The sequence below is a fragment of the Rhinatrema bivittatum genome, chromosome 6 (genome assembly GCF_901001135.1).
Source record: "Rhinatrema bivittatum chromosome 6, aRhiBiv1.1, whole genome shotgun sequence".
Classification (NCBI taxonomy): domain Eukaryota; kingdom Metazoa; phylum Chordata; class Amphibia; order Gymnophiona; family Rhinatrematidae; genus Rhinatrema; species Rhinatrema bivittatum.
The window spans coordinates 34,212,181-34,229,842 of record NC_042620.1 but is presented as its reverse complement, the minus strand read 5'-3'; the positions used below and the strand labels follow the sequence as shown (position 1 = coordinate 34,229,842).

At 47.0% G+C, this 17,662-nt stretch overlaps 1 protein-coding gene across 2 annotated transcripts in view; it reads left to right on the top strand.

The window, feature by feature from the left end:
* The window catches only part of LOC115093470 (ropporin-1-like), a 300,539-nt gene extending 283,446 nt beyond the window's left edge, over positions 1–17,093 (top strand). For both annotated transcript variants that reach the window (XM_029605239.1, XM_029605238.1), the window contains exon 6: positions 16,818–17,093. In XM_029605239.1, the coding sequence (XP_029461099.1) occupies positions 16,818–16,884 (67 nt within the window). In that variant the 3' untranslated portion in view covers positions 16,885–17,093. The remainder of the gene's footprint in view (positions 1–16,817) is intronic.
* The last annotated feature ends 569 nt before the right edge of the window (positions 17,094–17,662 follow it).

Genomic DNA, 17,662 nt, shown 5'->3' with positions numbered 1-17,662 from the left:
AAGGTGCAGTCTCACCATGGAGCGATACAGAGGCATTATGACATTTTCTGTTTTATTTACCATTCCCTTTCTAATAATTCCCAACATTCTGTTTGCTTTTTTGACTGCCGCAGCACACTGAACCGACAATTTCAATGCGTTATCCACTATGACACCTAGATCTCTGCTTCAACGGCAGGGGAGAAGAAAAACTGATACTTCACGCATATCCAGCATAGCTCTCTGCTTCAACGGCAGGGGAGAAGAAAAAAGGAATCGCACTCACAAAGCGGGGAGTAGCTGGCTTGTTACGGCGGTTACTACCCCAAACCAAATAAGCCTGATACTTCACTTTCAATGCATTTCCAGCATAGCTCTCTGCTTTAACGGCAGGGGAGAAGAAAAACTGATACTTCACGCATATCCAGCATAGCTCTCTGCTTCAACGGCAGGGGAGAAGAAAAACTGATACTTCACGCATATCCAGCATAGCTGTCTGCTTCAACGGCAGGGGAGAAGAAAAACTGATACTACACGCATATCCAGCATAGCTCCCTGCTTCAACGGCAGGGGAGAAGAAAAACAACCAATAAGGGCTGAATAACACATTCTGGGTAAAACAAATAAGCATGGGTGTAGCTTGCTTATTGCAGCGGTTACTACCCCTACTACCCCTAACTAATCAAGCTAGATATTTCACTTGGATGCAGCTCCATCACTGCTCTCTACATTAATGGTGGGGGTGGAAGGGAAATAGAACCAAAGAGCTAAGAGAAACAGATAAGTATGAGAAAAAATGTGTGAAGCTTGCTGGGCAGACTGGATGAGCCGTTTGGTCTTCTTCTACCGTCATTTCTATGTTTCTATGTATCTCTTTCTTGGGTTGTAGCACCTAATATGGAACCCAACATTGTGTAATTATACCATGGGTTATTTTTCCCTATATGCATCACCTTGCACTTATCCACATTAAATTTCATCTGCCATTTGGATGCCCAATTTTCCAGTCTCACAAGGTCTTCCTGCAATTTATCACAATCTGCTTGTGATTTAAATACTCTGAACAATTTTGTATCATCTGCAAATTTGATTATCTCACTCGATGTATTTCTTTCCAGATCATTTATAAATATATTGAAAAATAAGGGTCCCAATACAGATCCCTGAGGCACTCCACTGTCCACTCCCTTCCACTGACAAAATTGTCCATTTAATCCTACTCTCTGTTTCCTGTCTTTTAGCCAGTTTGCAATCCACGAAAGGACATCACCACCTATCCCATGACTTTTTACTTTTCCTAGAAGCCTCTCATGAGGAACTTTGTCAAACGCCTTCTAAAAATCCAAGTATACTATATCTACCGGTTCACCTTTATCCACATGTTTGTTAACTCCTTCAAAAAAGTGAAGCAGATTTGTGAGGCAAGACTTGCCCTGGGTAAAGCCATGCTAACTTTGTTCCATTAAACCATGTCTTTCTATATGTTCTGTGATTTTGATGTTTAGAACAATTTCCACTATTTTTCCTGGCACTGAAGTCTGGCTAACCGGTCTGTAGTTTCCCGGATCGCCCCTGGAGCCCTTTTTAAATATTGGGGTTACATTTGCTATCCTCCAGTCTTCAGGTACAATGGATGATTTTAATGATAGGTTACAAATTTTTACTAATAGGTCTGAAATTTCATTTTTTAGTTCCTTCAGAACTCTGGGGTATATACCATCCGGTCCAGGTGATTTACTACTCTTCAGTTTTTCAGTCAGGCCTACCACATCTTCTAGGTTCACCGTGTTTTGATTCAGTCCATCTGAATCATTACCCATGAAAACCTTCTCCAGTACAACCCATGAAAACCTTCTCTAGTACAGACAGGAAGCATAGAGAGAGGACTATCTAGTAAGAGAAAGGAAGTGATGATCCCCTTGTACAGGGGCATGGTGAGGCCTCACCTGGAGTACTGTGTACAGTTCTGGAGACCATATCTCCAAAGGGACAGAGACAGGATGGAGGCGGTCCAGGGAAGGGCAACCAAAAAGGTGGATGGTCTTCATAAAATGACTTATGAGGAGAGATTGAAGAACCTAAATATGTATACCCTGGAGAAGAGGAGAAACAGGGGTGATATAATACAGACTTTCAGATACTTGAAAGGTTTTAATGATCCATGGTCAACAACAAACCTTTTACGTTGGGAAAAAATCAGTAGAACTAGGGGTCATGATTTGAAACTTCAGGGAGGAAGACTCAGAACCAATGACAGGAAGTATTTCTTCACAGAGAGGATGGTGGATGCCTGGAATGCCCTTCCGGAGGAAGTGGTGAAGACTAAAACTGTGAAGGATTTCAAAGGGGCATGGGATAAACACTGTGGATCCATAAAGGTTAGAGGATGGGAATGAAGAGAAGAGCCATGGGGGTGGCTTACTGGAATGGAGGCTACTACCTGGTGATTACTACACTTACTCAATAAGCCTTTGCACGGTTAATGCAACTCCAACATTGCTCTCTGCTTCAACGGCAGGAGGAAATGTGGAAAAGAGGATTTGCATTCAGACAACAACCAACAAGGACTGAACTTCACAATCTGGGTAAACAAATAAGCATGGGGGTAGCTTGCTTATTACGGCGGTTACTACCCTAAACCAATTAAGCTTGATACATCACTTTGAATGCATATACAGCGTTGCTCTCTGCTTAAATGGCAGGGATAAATGTGGAAAAGAGGATTTACATTCAGACAACATCCAACAAGGCATTGATGTGTGCAGTCTGGATAAACAAGCATCGGGGTAACTTGCTTGATGCTTAATGGTTAAGGGTAGTAACCGCCGCCTTATGCTCACCTTTGATGAAACTCCAACATTACTCTCTGCATCAATGGAAGGGGATGGCAGGAAATTTGAATCAAACAGTTACCAACAATGGCCCTGAACATGGTGGCTGGTGAAACAGATAAGTATGGGAAAATAAATGTGGGAGTTTGCTGGGCAGACTGGATGGGCCGTTTGGTCTTTTTCTGCCGTCATATTCTATGTTTCTATGTGTGCAGTAAGCCCTTGCCCCAAAACCAGGCAAAGGCATCGGAGGCTGGTTCCCCGTCCTCCCTGTACAGGGAGCAAAAGTTGGTCACTTTGTAATTTCAAGGGGAGGCAAAGAGATCCACGTCTAGACTGCCCCAGAGGTAGAAGATCCTATCCGCCACTTCCGGATTGAGCGACCACTCATGGGGGTGGAACATCCGACTCAGGCAGTCTGCCGCCACATTCTGTCCCTGCAAGGTAAACTGCTCGCAAGAGCATGTCCTTGGACAGGGCCCAGGCCCAAATCTGTACTGCCTCCTGGCAGAGCAGGAAGGAGCATGTGCCTCCCTGCTTGTTTTATGTACCACATTGCAACTTGATTGTCAGTCTGGATCAGAACAACTTTGTGTGCCAGGTGATCCTGGAATGCCGAAAGGGTGTACTGGCTTGCACAGTTCCAAGAAGTTGATTTGACAACTTGCTTCCTGCTCCGTCCACATGCCTTGCATGTAGAGACTGCCCACATGAGCTCCCCAACCCAAGGTGGAGGCGGTGGACAACACCACTTGGGGGGATGGCATTTGGAAGGGAAGACTCTTTCCAAATTGGGCAGACTCTCCCACAGAGAAAGGCTCGGAGCAGTGATGTAACTTGGACTGGTGCTGAGAGGGCCTGTATAGTTTGGAACCATTGAGAGTGGAGTGTCCACTGTGCCACTTGCACAGCCAGCTGGGCGAGCAGAGTGACATGCACCACTGCTGCCATGTGGACCAGTAAGCGCAGCAGTACCCTGGCAGAGACCGACTGACAATGGCAGACGGAGTGTGCCAGCGACACCAGAGTTTGGGCGCGGTCCTAGGGAAGGAACACTCTGGCCAGGGTTGTGTCCAGCAGAGCCCCAATGAATGCTAGCTGTTTGGATGGACTCAGCTGGGTTTGGGGAAACTGATCTCGAACCCCAGTGACTGTAGCACCTTGGCCGTCAAGCAGAGGGTGCATAGAGCACCCTCCTGTGTTGTGCTCCTGATGAACCAGTCATCCAGGAAGGGGAAGACGTGCACCCCACTGCGGTGCAGGTGCACCTCTACCACTGCCAGACATTTTGTAAACACCCATGGGGCTGAGGCAAGGTCGAATGGCAGCACCCGGTATTGGAAATATTTGAGGCCCACTATAAAGCGGAGATACTTCCTGTGAGATGGGAATATCGCAATGTGGGCTAAGCGTCCTTCAGATCAAGAGAGCAGAGCCAATCTCCTTTTTGAAAGAGAGGAATTAGGGTGCCTAGGGAGACCATTTTGAAGCGTTCCCGCTGCAAGAAGCTGTTTAAGGCTCTTAAGTCAAGAATGGGCTGAAGACCGCCTGTTTTCTTTGGTATCAGGGGATATCTTGAGTAGATCCCCTGGCCCTCCTGGGAGCGGGGGACGGGTTCTACTGTGCCTGCCTGCAACAAGGCTGAGAGCTCGAGCATTTCCTGATGCTCCGACAGGTCCTGTTCTGGAGAGAGCGGAGAATCTGCTGGAACTGTCCGGAAATTCAGGTGGTAGCCATGTTGTACAATGGCCAGAACCCAGCGGTCATTGGTAATAGGGGACCAGTGGTCCGTGAACAGGCACAGACGGCTCCCGACCGGAGGGCAGGGATCTGCGGGCACCGCAAGGTGGTCTCACTCTCGTCACCAGTCAAAAACCTGCAGCTGGACTAGGCTGCGGCGCAGGCTGAGGCCTGGGAGTGTGCTCTTGGCGACACCGGCTCCTGGTTGGAGGACGGAATGCCCTGGTATGGGACATTGGAGGGTAGTATCTCCTCTGACGGTAGAAGGATTTGCAAGGACCCTTTTGCAGGGACCTACGCATGGATGGCGGGTCTGAGATGCTGGCGGAGAGCTGCTGCAAGGTCTCATGGTGGTCCTTGAGCTGAGCGACTGCGTCCCTGATCTTGCTTCCAAAGAGATTCTCTCTGGTGCTGGGTAGATCCGCTAGCCTGCCCTGGACCTCCGGGCAGAGATCCGAAGCCAGGCCATGCGGTGGGCGCTAATGCCCGTGGCTGAAACTCTGGCCACCGTCTCAAAAACATCATAGATGGACTTCACCTCATGTTTGCCGACCTCCAGATCCTTTTGGACTACTGCCTCCAGCGCATCCTGCTGCTGTTGAGGCAGATGCTCTGCCAGTTCCTGAACTTGTTTCTACAAGTTCTGATTGTACTGAGCCATATACAATTAGTAGGCGGAGATGCGGGCAATCAGTATTGCCCCTTGAAAAACTCTCCTGCCTAGAGCATCTAGGGCTCTATGTTCTCGGCCTGGAGGGTCGGAGGAATGTGTGTGAGATCTCTTGGCCTTTTTAAAGGCAGATAACATGACCACAGATTGGTGGGGGAGCTGACGTTTCTGAAAGCCCAGGATCTGTTGAACTAGATAAAGGGCGTCAGTCTTCTGGTTAACTGGGGGGGAGAGAGCCTGGATGCTCCCAGATCCTATAGAGGAGTTAAAACAGGATCTCATGGATTGAGATGGCTACCACCTCCTTCGGTACGTCCACAAACTGGAGAACCTCCAACATTTTGTGGCGGGCGTCCTCCTCTGTGAGGAGTTGGAAAGGGATGGCTTCTGCCATGGCTCTAATAAAGCCCGCGAAGGAGAGGTCTTCTGGGAGACAGCGAAGCCTTTCGTTTGGTGAAGACTCGGATGGCAGGTCGCCAGCGTCCTCGGATGAGGACTCAGAGGTATCATCACCCCAGAAATCATAAGGCATCTCCTCCTCACTGATGTCCACCAGGGGACGGCAAGGGAGCCCAGTGCCCATGCTCCTCAGCAGTGGCATCGAGGGTGGTCTCAATGCCGGAGAACATAAGGGCATCGAAGGCCCAGAGGGGACCAGAGGCCCTGGAGCTCCCGATGGCCCAGGGACGGGCTCAGGCAATGGAGGCACCGTCAAGGGCTTCATGTGTGGCACCAAATCTTCTTCCTCGGAGGAACCGGGAATCAGTATGGATCCAGAAGGGGGCACTCAGTAGCCTGCAGGGAACAGAGGGAGCCCCGAGAACCAGTTGCATCGGGAGGATAGCCAAGAGGATGTCGAGATGCTCCAGCAGGGGCATTAACAGCGCAAGCTCTGGTTTCGGTGCCAGGTCGAAGCTTCGGAAGGCTCAGAGCACCACCTGCTCCATTCTGCGATCTAACTCCTCCTGGAATTCCGGTGACGAGAAAGTGGATGATGGGAGGAGACGGTTGAGGCATCACCGGAGCCTCCACGAGGGGACCAAAGAGGTTCGGTGCCCAGCACCACACTCGCTGGGGAACGCCTGGGACTCCCGGGTTTGGAAGAGGAAGGGGCTTCTTCACCACAGGGTCGCTTCGGAGGACGCTCGGCATGGGCCGATGTCGGTGCTGCCCTCAGTGATGGCCCGGTCTTTCTCCAGCGCCAAGGTTGACAACAATCCGGATGCTTTGGAACAATCCAATGTTGGAGAGGGCCGGTCCCCTGAGCCTCTCTCTTCACGAGGAGGAACCGAACGGGACATGGAGGAAGTGCATTGCAAGAGTCTCCGCAGCCCTTCGGTGGCAAGGGTCCCAATGCCGGAGTCAATGGAGCCAATCTTTTGGCGCCAAAACATTGCTCCATCTTGTCCAGCTGGGAATGATGGCCCTTAGGGGTCATCTGAGCATAGTTGGGGCACCCACAGAAGCTGTGGGAGGCCCCCAGGCAGAGGATGCAGATCTTGTGCAGATCCGTGAGAAACATGGTCCGTGGGTAATGGGAGCATTTGCGAAATCTGGACAACGCCATAAAAGTAAGCCAGCTAGCGGCCAATGGCCGGCGGTCACCGGGGTGGAACTCGCTCGGGAATCAACCACAAAGAATAAAAGAAAACACCTACTGAGACACCAGGGAAAATCGACAACGAAGGGGGACCCTGTGTGAAGAACAGAGGAAAAAAACCTCGAAGGAAACAGTTTTAGAAAATTTTTGGAGAGAGCTCCAAGGACCGCAAGGCAACTGCTTCACGAAAAAAAATGAGAATGAAGAGGGACCCCGCATGGCCACACAGATAGTGGCATGTTGGGCGTACTCAAACTGCCAGTCAAGGTTTCTAGAAACTTTGACAAAAGTTTTCTGTGCCGGGCTCCATCTGATGATGTCACCCATCTGTAAGGGCTACCTACTTGTTCTAGGAGAAAGAAAGTTTTCATCAGCTGCGCCACTTGGTCCAAGGGCCAATATACCCTCTGGCTGGGACTGGGAAGTGATGCATCTTCTTTAAATACTAGTATGGAATCTCCTTGCCCATCATCTGGGTTCTGTAGAAGTTGAACTGGGGGCCAATTTGAGAGGCATCAAGGAATAAATGGGACCTGGCATATCTAGGCAGAGGCTTCATTCCATAATTTCGATGGTGAGAATGCTCTCGAGATTGGAGGAGGTAAGTGAATCATATCTCTTTCTGCCCCATGTGCGTGGTAGTAATCGGTGTATTAGCAAATAGCACCATGGCCTGATATACTGACGACAGAGCAGTCTGTTCCCGTACTTGAAGCATTAATGGTACTGAGGCGTGTTGCATTTCATACTTTGAGATTTTGTGTTTTGACGATGTTGAAGTCTTGTGTGTCAATAGTGCCTGCCCTCAATGCATCAATGTTGCTGGGGCCTGATGTGTCGATGGCACCAAATAACAACCATGATGAGTGCATTGGCTACATCGACGATGGTTGTTCAGTGCCAGATGCACCACTGGCTCCAGAGAGCAGCGCTTCTTCTTCTCGGTTGCCTTTTTTTGTTTGCTTGACCCAGAGACTTGAACTGATCCCCCGAAGGGGAAGACTTTGAGGAATTCCTGCTGAACTCGGCATCGGGAGAGGTAGACGGGGCTCCACTCCAGGAAGAGAACTGTGGCTCTTGAGAGACTTATACGGTTCCTCCATTTTCAAGGCGCTGGACTTTTGGGAATGTGTAGACATCTGGGTGCAGTGGTAACAATTTGCCTGATCATGGTTTGGTTCCAGAAACTGGTAATAGATGTCGGGTCCATCTGTAATTGACATTGTCTTATCACATGTATAGACCTTGAAACCACTTACGATGGGCTTCTTGAAGCTCAGGCAAAAAAAGACTGAGGGGATCATGAGGCAACATCCGAGAGGGAATTCCCATACATGCTCAGCACAGCAAAAGCTCTATAAGCTTAGAGAGGAGGTTCCATTTGATGCCATTGGATGACATCACCTATGTGCCATGGCTAATTCAGCCTTGCTTGTCAACAGAGAAACCTAGTAACAGAAGCCTTCAGGGCCACTAAATCAACAGGAGCCCACCAGAGTAGCATGAGAAACAAGAGAGCTTTCAGGGTCCCTTAAAAATCTTCTTTCCTGCTCCTGCCTCTTTCCTCCTTGCTTCTGTGACCTCTGGTGCACCACTGTTCCCTCAATCTGGACTGGAAAGAGAGGATCACTACTGCAGGAACAGCGCACTGCTTGCTCCATTCAGTATCTTGTGCAGATTTTCTCTTTAGTATTCAAAATGGCATGGTGTCTATAACATACTACGACCAGCAAAGAATGGTGCTGGACTAGGTTCTAAAAATGTAATATTTACACTTAAAATAACTAGAAAAAAATAGGCAAATTAATTTTTTTAATTAATGCTGAAAAGTATGTTGGCTTAAGGAACATTTATGGAAAATACATATTAGGCAGAAAGTGTTATCCCTTTAAGTTAGTCACTGCATGAATTTCTAACCATGAAAACTCAGTTGACTGAAGTTAGCAGTTCTAATCAACCAAGACTCTGAATACTGAATCTTAAACAGAAAGATACACCAAAAGGAAACTATACTATGTTATTAAAAAGCACCTACTAATTTTATAAAATTAGTTTATAAAAGGGTTTATAAAAAAAAATTTCAATCTAAAAACAAACAGGGAAAATTGTCTGTAGTCGTTTCATTGTACTGACACCACCCAAGAATACAAGAATACAAGAAGAAAGCTTGCTAACAGAGGAATCTGATTGGAGGTATGCTGCCTCCTACTCTCACTGTTTATTTAAAAGTTCTTCTAAACTAGGGATGTGCATTCGGTCCCTACGTATTGGCAATCCACAACGGATGTTACCATTTTCGTTGTATTCATGGGGAAGCGAAACGTATCGCGATTCCCCACGAATACACGAATCTTTGCCGAATTATTCGGAAGCCTAAATAAATCAATTTAAACAAATCTCCCACCCTCCTGACCCCGCCAAGACTTACCAAAACTCCCTGGTGGTCCAGTGGGGGGGTCCGGGAGCCATCCCCTGCACTCTCAGACCCTTGGTGCCGGTTTCATCATGGCGCCGATAGCCTTTGACCTACTATGTCACAGGGGCTACCGGTGCCATTGGTCAGCCCCTGTCACATGGCCTGTCACATGACACACACCCCCAGCTTGGGGGGGAGTCCTTCTGACCCCCACAAGACTTGCCAAAAGTCCAGCGGGGGTCCAGGAGCGGGGACAAAGGCGATCGGCGCCATTTTGAGTACTGGCATCCTCACAGCCGGAGTGCAAGAGGTCGCTCCCGGGAGAGGGGACAAAGGCGATCGGCGCCATTTTGAGTACTGGCATCCTGACAGCCGGAGTGCAAGAGGTCGCTCCCGGACCCCCACTGGACTTTTGGCAAGTCTTGTGGGGGTCAGAAGGACCCTCCCCCAAGCTGGCCAAAAGTCCCTGGGGGTCCAATGGGGGTCCCAGAGCGATCTCCTACCCTCGGGCCATCGGTGCCAGTAATCAAAATGGCGCCGATAGCCTTTGCCTATACTATGTCACAGGGGCTACCGGTGCCATTGGTCAGCCCCTGTCACATGGTAGGAGCACAAGATGGCGTCGATGGCCATGTGACAGGGGCTGACCAATGGCACCGGTAGCCCCTGTGACATAGTAGGTCAAAGGCTATCGGCGCCATGATGAAACCGGCACCGAGGATGTGAGAGTGCAGGGGATGGCTCCTGGACCTCCCGCTGGACCACCAGGGAGTTTTGGTAAGTCTTGGGGGGGTCAGGAGGATGGGGGGTTGTAGTTAATTTTAATTTTAGCTGGGACACAAATAGAAATCGCCGTATTAACGCAACAGGGCGCCATACGGCCGAATGCAACGTATCTGCTACCCGACGAATCCGAATCCCAAATGCAATGATTGGCGTCCCTCTGCACATCCCTATTCTAAACTGCCTTCCTAATCCCAAAGGATAGCCAAAGGTGGTATACAAATTGTAAAACTACATAAGCAGCAAATATACAAAACAAAATTAATTTAAAACCAGAAAATATTATATATAGACCATTTGCACATATATTTACACAAATATTGTGCAGCAATATTCTAAAAGGCTATTTCTGTGGGCAATGCATTATTTTACCTGCAGAAATGGCTTTGAAAATTCAGCCTAACGTGATTAAAATAAAAAGGCTCTGTTATTGTGCAGGACCTATAACAACATCAAAATCAAAGGGTCAGATTTAAATTTCAGCCAAATAAAAAGTAAAAATAGCCTGTAAGTCAGCTGTGAAAAAAGTATTGCAGATGCTTGTGCAAAACAGCACCGTAGGACTTGCCCAAAAGTACTATAAATAAAACTTTGAAAAAATCCTACAATGTTTTTATCCAAGTTTTGCTTGCATACTCTTTCTATGGAAATTTTCTTCCACAAGTTGAAGGAAAATAAAGCCTTGAACAGAAGATGTGCTATTTCAAACTGTGCCAGCAAACCGATCTAGAGGCACTTTTATTGTCCTATTTTTTGCATGAAACTTAAATCTGATCCGAAGTTGTGAAATCATGTATACTATCCTTCAAGCATCATTGATTCCTTAGCTGTAGTCCTAGCCAGGGTACAAGAACATGATGGTGTGGCTGGATGCAGCTCCTGCAGGCCAGAAGGTAAAACTGGTTAGGTGGAAAGGGGAGAAGAGGGAAGGAGAGGAATAGGCAGGGGAAGGAGGAGGAGGAGGAGGCTGGAAATGTAAGGAAGAAAGGGAGGGAAGGAGAGGAATAGGCAGGGAAAGGAGGAGGAGGCTGGAAATGTAAGGAAGAAAGGATAGAAAGAAGATGGAGAGAGGAAGAGTCTGAGAGAGGAAGTAAAGAAAAGAAACCAAACTAAAGCAAACCCCCTTCCTAAGAAAGGAGAAAAAGCAAAATAAGCAAAAAATTGCATGAACAAAGAAAATAAAAGCAAAAAAAAAAAAGGAGTAAATTATTTTAAAAAATATATTTCCTCTTGCTACTAAAAATGATGGTCAACACTTTTTATAAGTATTTTTCCATTCATCATAAATAACTCTGTACTTGAATGTAATCTGATTCTATAAATCAAATCAAATAAATAAATGAGAAATTACTACTTACCTGATAATTTCCTTTTCTCTAGTGAAGACAGGTTAATTCATGACCAGTGGGTTATGCACCTCTACCAGCAGATGGAAATGGAGCAAAGCTGACATCATGGTATATAAACCCAGCACTGACACCAGCCTGCCAGTATTCTCTGCAAAAGCCAACTGTGGACAAACTAACAACACTTGATTATAACTTTTAACAGACAACTACTCAAGTACTCAGTCAACGGGAAACACAGAGCTCAGACAAAGAGGGTTACATCACTAAACTAGGGACTAAAACTGACACCGGTTATCCCCAGACACGCAGCCACTCAGGAGGACCTTCAGAACCATAAACCGGCAGCCAAGGACAGGAAAGTGAATTACGGTAACCTGTCTTCACTAGAGAAAAGGAAATTATTAGGTAAGTAGTAATTTCTCATTTCTCAGCATTCAGACAGATCAATCCATGACCAGTGAGATGTATCAAAGCTACTCCTGAACAGGTCAGGAGGCCGCCCACGGTCCAATCAACACCACATGCACAGAGGCTGCATCCTCCCGGGCCTGAACATGCAGCAGTAATACCTGGAAAAAGTGTGTAAGGAGGAGCACATCGCAGCTCAGCAAATTTAAACGGGAGACAACAATCGAAGTTCCACCCATTACACTGCTTGAGCTCTATAGGAATGAACCCTAATTTGTTTAGGCAACTGCTACTAAGCAACCACATATGCGGCCATGATAACCTCCTTAACCCAAACGGGCTAATGTAGCGACTCACCCTGTTTACCTCCATCGTGGAGAACAAACAAGCAGTCCGTCTTCCTGAGAGGTTTAATAACCTCCAATATCACATCAGATGCCTCTTGACTCCCAAGGACTGCAACAGACAATAGTCATCCACATCTCTCTCCCTGTCCAGCATTGGCAGGGAAATTGATTGGTTCAAATGAAAATCCGAGGCCACTTTTGACAAACAAAAGAATGGAACAGTTCGAAGCTGGACCGCCTCCGGAGTCACCCGTGGGATCGGTCCAGGCAAGAAAGAGCCCTCAGCTCGGACCAGACGCACGGAACAATTTACCACCAGAAACACCGTCTTCAAGAATTTAACTTCAAAGGGAGGCTACGCAGTGGCCGAAAAGTGGAATTTGCCAAAATTCTAGAACCAGATTAAGGTTCCATGAGGGCACCGGCAACCACAAGGAAGGATGAAGAGCCTCACCCTCTACAAAACCTGGCCACATCTGGATGGGCTGACAAGTGTCTGCCCTTCACCTAATTCTTGAAAACAGACAAGAGCTGCCACCTGTACCTTCAGGAATTTAAGGGCCAAGCTCTTAAGTGACCCATCCTATAAGAATTAAAAAATGAGTGGGATCTTATCCGAACGAGGAAGCACGCCTCACACCAAGCCTCGAACACTCTCCAAACCAAACATAAGCTAAAGAGGAGAACTTTTGCGCTCGAAGCAAGATGGAATTCACAGCAGTGGAATATCCCATGCTTCAGCAACTGAGCTTTTTCAAAGTCCATACTGAAAGACAAAATCGAGACAGACCTACATGAAGAATAGGTTCCTGTCATAGCAGGTCCCTGTGGACTGGTAACTGGGAAGGAAAGTCCGCCAAGAGTCTCTGCAGATCTGCATACCACATCATCCTGGGCCAATCTGGAGCCACTAGAAGCACCAGCCCCATGTGTCCTTTGATCTTCCAAATTACTCTGCCCAACATGGGCCAGAGATGAAAGCATACCGAACCTTGTCTTCCAGCCACTCCTGCTCGAGAGCTTTGATGCCCAAGGACTTCAGATCTCCCCTGCAACTGAAAAAAGGAGAGGAATCTTCGCATCGTGCAATGTTGCTAGCAAGTCTATAAAAGGTAGGCCCCAGTGACCCACTATGAGCTGGAACGCTTACTCCGACAATTCCCATTCTTCTGGATCCAGATTCTGTCTGCTGAAAAAAAATCGGCTCTTACATTATCTTTTTCCACAATGTGGGAGGCGGAGATTTCCTGAAGATGTACTTCCGCCCATTCAACGAGCTGGACTATTTCCTGCGACATTTACTGGCTTTTGGTGCCTTCCTGGTGAATGATTTAAGCCACTCTTGTCACAGTGTCTGACATTACTCAGAACGATTGATCCTCCCAGCAGTCAATGAACTGCAAGCATGCCAACCAAATGGCACATTCTTCCAAATGATTGATGCTCCAGAGAGAGACTCCTCTGCAGTCCAGCGCCCCTGCATCATCAACTCCTGACAGTGGGCCTCTCAACCCTGGAGGCTCACATCCGTCATGAGTACCAGTCAGTCTGGTGTTTGTAAGGAAACATCCTTCCTTAGATGATCCGCTTTCAACCACTACTGCATTTGGATGCTAATCTTCATTGGTAACTGAAGCCGCATCGAGAATTCCTGAGACTGTGGACTCCATTGTGTGCAAGCAGTGTGTGCCGAAGAGGACGCATATGCGTCCTTGCCTGTGGAACCACTTTTAGGATGACTACCATCAACCGAACAACTGCGGGTAAGACCATACTGCCAGGCGAATTGCTTCTGTCAATAGCCGCACTTGCACTGTCTGTTTCTGAATGCGGGCCTCCGGCAGGAACACCTTCCCCGGCTTCATGTCAAACCAATCACCAAGACACTCTAGCATCTGAGATGGCTGTAACTTGCTCTTAGCCAAGTTCACCATCCAACCTAGCTATTGCAGCAAGGAAAGCACCTTGTGCAAGGCCTTAAGACTCTCTCCATGCTCTTGGCCCAAATTATCTAAAGGTCTTGGTACGAGTGGACCAGAATACCACTCTGTCTCGACACTGCCACTACCACCAACAAGACCTTGGAGAAGGTCCTGGCAGCGGGGAGAAAACCAAAAGGTAGTGCTTGAAAACTGGTAATGTCACCCCAAAACAGCGAACTGTAGAAACCATTGATGCTCCAGCCGAATAGGATATGTAGATACACCTCTGACAAATCAGACATAAGAAACTCCCCCCAACTGTACTGGCAATATCACAGTGTAAGGTTTCCATGCATAAACGAGCCACTCGCAATGATTACTGACTCCCTTTAGGACCAGGATGGGGTGAAAGGAACCCTCTTTCTTGGGTATAATGAAACAAATGGAATCAAGGCCCACCAGCTATGGGGCTTCAACAATGTAACCTTCACTGGCAGCCTCTTTTCTGGAGACGCCATGAAGTCATCCAGAGGAACTCAGAACTCCAGAGCATAGCCGTCCCTTATCACCTCCAGAACCCACTGGTCTGACATGATCTTGACCCACCTCCAATAAGAGGAGACAGGCGAACCCCTATCTCCAGTTCTAGTAGGTGGGTCTGCATAAATTTATTGAGGGGGATGGGATGCATCGCCACCTGAGTCTTCACCCCGTGTGGGCTGCCTGGGCCAAAAGGATTGAGACCTACTCAGAGGTCAAGCCCTCTAAGAAGTCACTTCTCTATAGGGTCAAAAATGTCTGAACCCCTAGCACAGCACTCGTGTCGAAAAAGCGTGGCACCTGCTTTTAATCCTCTGGTATACGAGGAATCTGGGACTTACCCTACCTATTGGTCATTTACTCCAACTCACTCCCAGAACAACAGTGATCCTTTAAGGGCAATTTCATAAGATCAGACTTTTAAATTGTAGCAGCCAACCAAATCTCAGCCACAGCTGATGCCTGGCCGCTATCACCAAAGCCACCTCTCTGGCAAAGGAACAGACCAAGGTGCAGCCCGCATCTGCAAAAAAGGCAGCTGCCGGTCTCATCATTGCCCTGGTATTCAAACCAGTCTCATCGACTTCCTGAGAGAGAAGCAAACAAGCGAGAGCCACCAGGGAACAGCAAGAGACTAACTGCAATTCACTGCTACCGCCTCAAGCCTGCATAAGGATAGCCTCAATTCTCCTATCCTGCCCATCTTCCAATGCCACTCCCCCTTCTACAAGAAAGGTTCCAGGCAGTGCTGACAAGGTTAGAGGGAACACCCTGCTGTGATGCCCGAATATGGCAAGCAGTGCAAATTGCAAGGTGCTTAAGATTCTTTACTACTGGTGCCATGGATAAGACGTCCACTAGCAGCACGCTTAGAAACAAGCGCCTGGCAACTGTGTGTCTGTACAAGGCAAGCCCGGACAGGATGCCCAAAATTAGAACATCTAAGTATAGGTTGTCTATATTTGAGATAGGACGTCCCATAAGCGCATACTCTCTCATGGAAGAAGAGCTTAGGCACTAGGATCCGATGAATACTCGAACTACGGACGCCCAAAAATTTGGATACCCAATCCACACAGTCCAGACGGATGCCCAACCTGGACACACAGACGCGAACTGACGTCTGCCACTGTTTCACGGCAGGCTTGCGCAGGAGGCGGCATGCAAACCCTCTCGCGACCTACCACGCAGCATCTCAGAGCAGCATGAGAACAGGGCCCAGCCAAAATACTGCTCAACCCACCAAAACTGCCGCAACTCCCCAAACCCCTCACAGAGGCGGGAACAAATGTTGGATCAATGCGCCGAGGCTTGGAGACCAGACCAGAAGAGAGAGAGAAGAATCCTTAAAATTATCCCTCTCTCTTTTATGTATTTATTTATTTTTACACATCCCCTTACCTAAGCTCAGCCCGTCCCAGCCGAGTACAGAGGCAGTCTCCGGCTGTGGGGAAGAGGGCTAATGCCTTCACTGCCGTGCTTGGCTTCCTGCACCTGCTAGTCTCTCAGCTGATTCTCTCCTGGCAGCTAATTCCACACCAGAAAACTGGCTACCGGACTGAGGCACTCGACTGAGGGAGGGATCATGAGATATCACCTCAGAAGAACTCAACTGAGGGAGAGACCACAAGGTATCAGCTTAGGAGAAGCGGTACATGATTAATATCCTTCTTTTCTCCTCTGTCTTTTTTTTTAAACAATCCATCCCCAGTAGGAAGATGCACATCCACCATATGCTGGAGACGGAGAATACTGGTGGGCTGATGTCAGTGATGGGGTATATATACCGTGACATCAGCTTTGCTCCATATCCATCTGCTGGTAAAGGTGCATAAACCCACTGGTCGTGGATTAACCTGTCTGAATGCTGAGAAAGCCAGTTTTAAGAAGCCGTGAGAAAGATGACTATATGATCAGAGGAAAAGAAAACAAACGAAATGGAGAAGTTGAGAGGCATGCAGTAAGCAGAAACATGAAAATATGGCAGGAAAAAAAAGCAAGAAAGGGGAGAAATTTAGAAAGAACAGTTAAAAATTGTGAAAAATATATTAGGAAGAAGACAGGAGAGAAAGAAAAAGGAAAGAAATGTTGAAATAATACAAAAGGGAAGAAGAAAACAAGTAAGGCTGATGTAAAAAAAAAAAAATGAAAGGGAAGGTCAAAATCTTCTATAGTTATGCATTTTGTTACATTTGTGAAATTAATGGGAATCTGTTTTACTGCTCCACACAGCATTGGACCAGATGGGCTGATCAAGGTGTCTGACTTTATGAATAATCCAAGAGTGAGACTGGAATAAAGAACCAACAGCAGTACCTTACCAGCAATTTCAATCATGGAAGATGGAGTCATAAATGAGCTTCTGAATAATGTGCCTGACAAACTAGAACCTATGAAGCCTCTTTTACTACCTGTGTACACTAATAAACAATTTGGCACAGTAATTCAGCGTGCAGGTTCCACATGTGATGCTCTTACAAACTGTTAATACACTGTACTTTCTTATTATTGTTTGCAAGTTTTGTTTGTTTATTAATAGTAATTTCATGGACACTTTATGACTGCCTAGAAGAATTTTCACGCCTATAAATTATTTAAAGGGAAATTGCTTTTTACTGACTGTAATTGTATATGCTGGAGGTGGCAACAGCAGCACAACTATGCATCTGCTTTTCAAGATTTTCTGTTACATTTTATATGCGATATAACTGACAAAAAAAAGACATAGCTGGTGTGTGTGTTTACTAGAGATGTTATACATTGTTTTACTTCTGTAATAATCCCACAAAAACTGCATCATTTCACTTAACATTTTATTGTTGTCTCTCTCTGAACTATATTTGCATGTTCACAGGAAGTAACATCAAGTTTCTCCCCACCTCTACCCCTCCCCTCCCATTTTAATGAAGGTTACCATTGACTGATTTTTCAGGCAAAAGCTGATCTGAGGCAAGCATGCTTGTACACGAACATTTTAAGAAAATAAACACAAATATTGAATATTCTAACAGTGTTAATGGTTACCAAAAATCAATAATTAACAAGGCAGCCTTTAAGGAAAAATTGGGGACCAACTT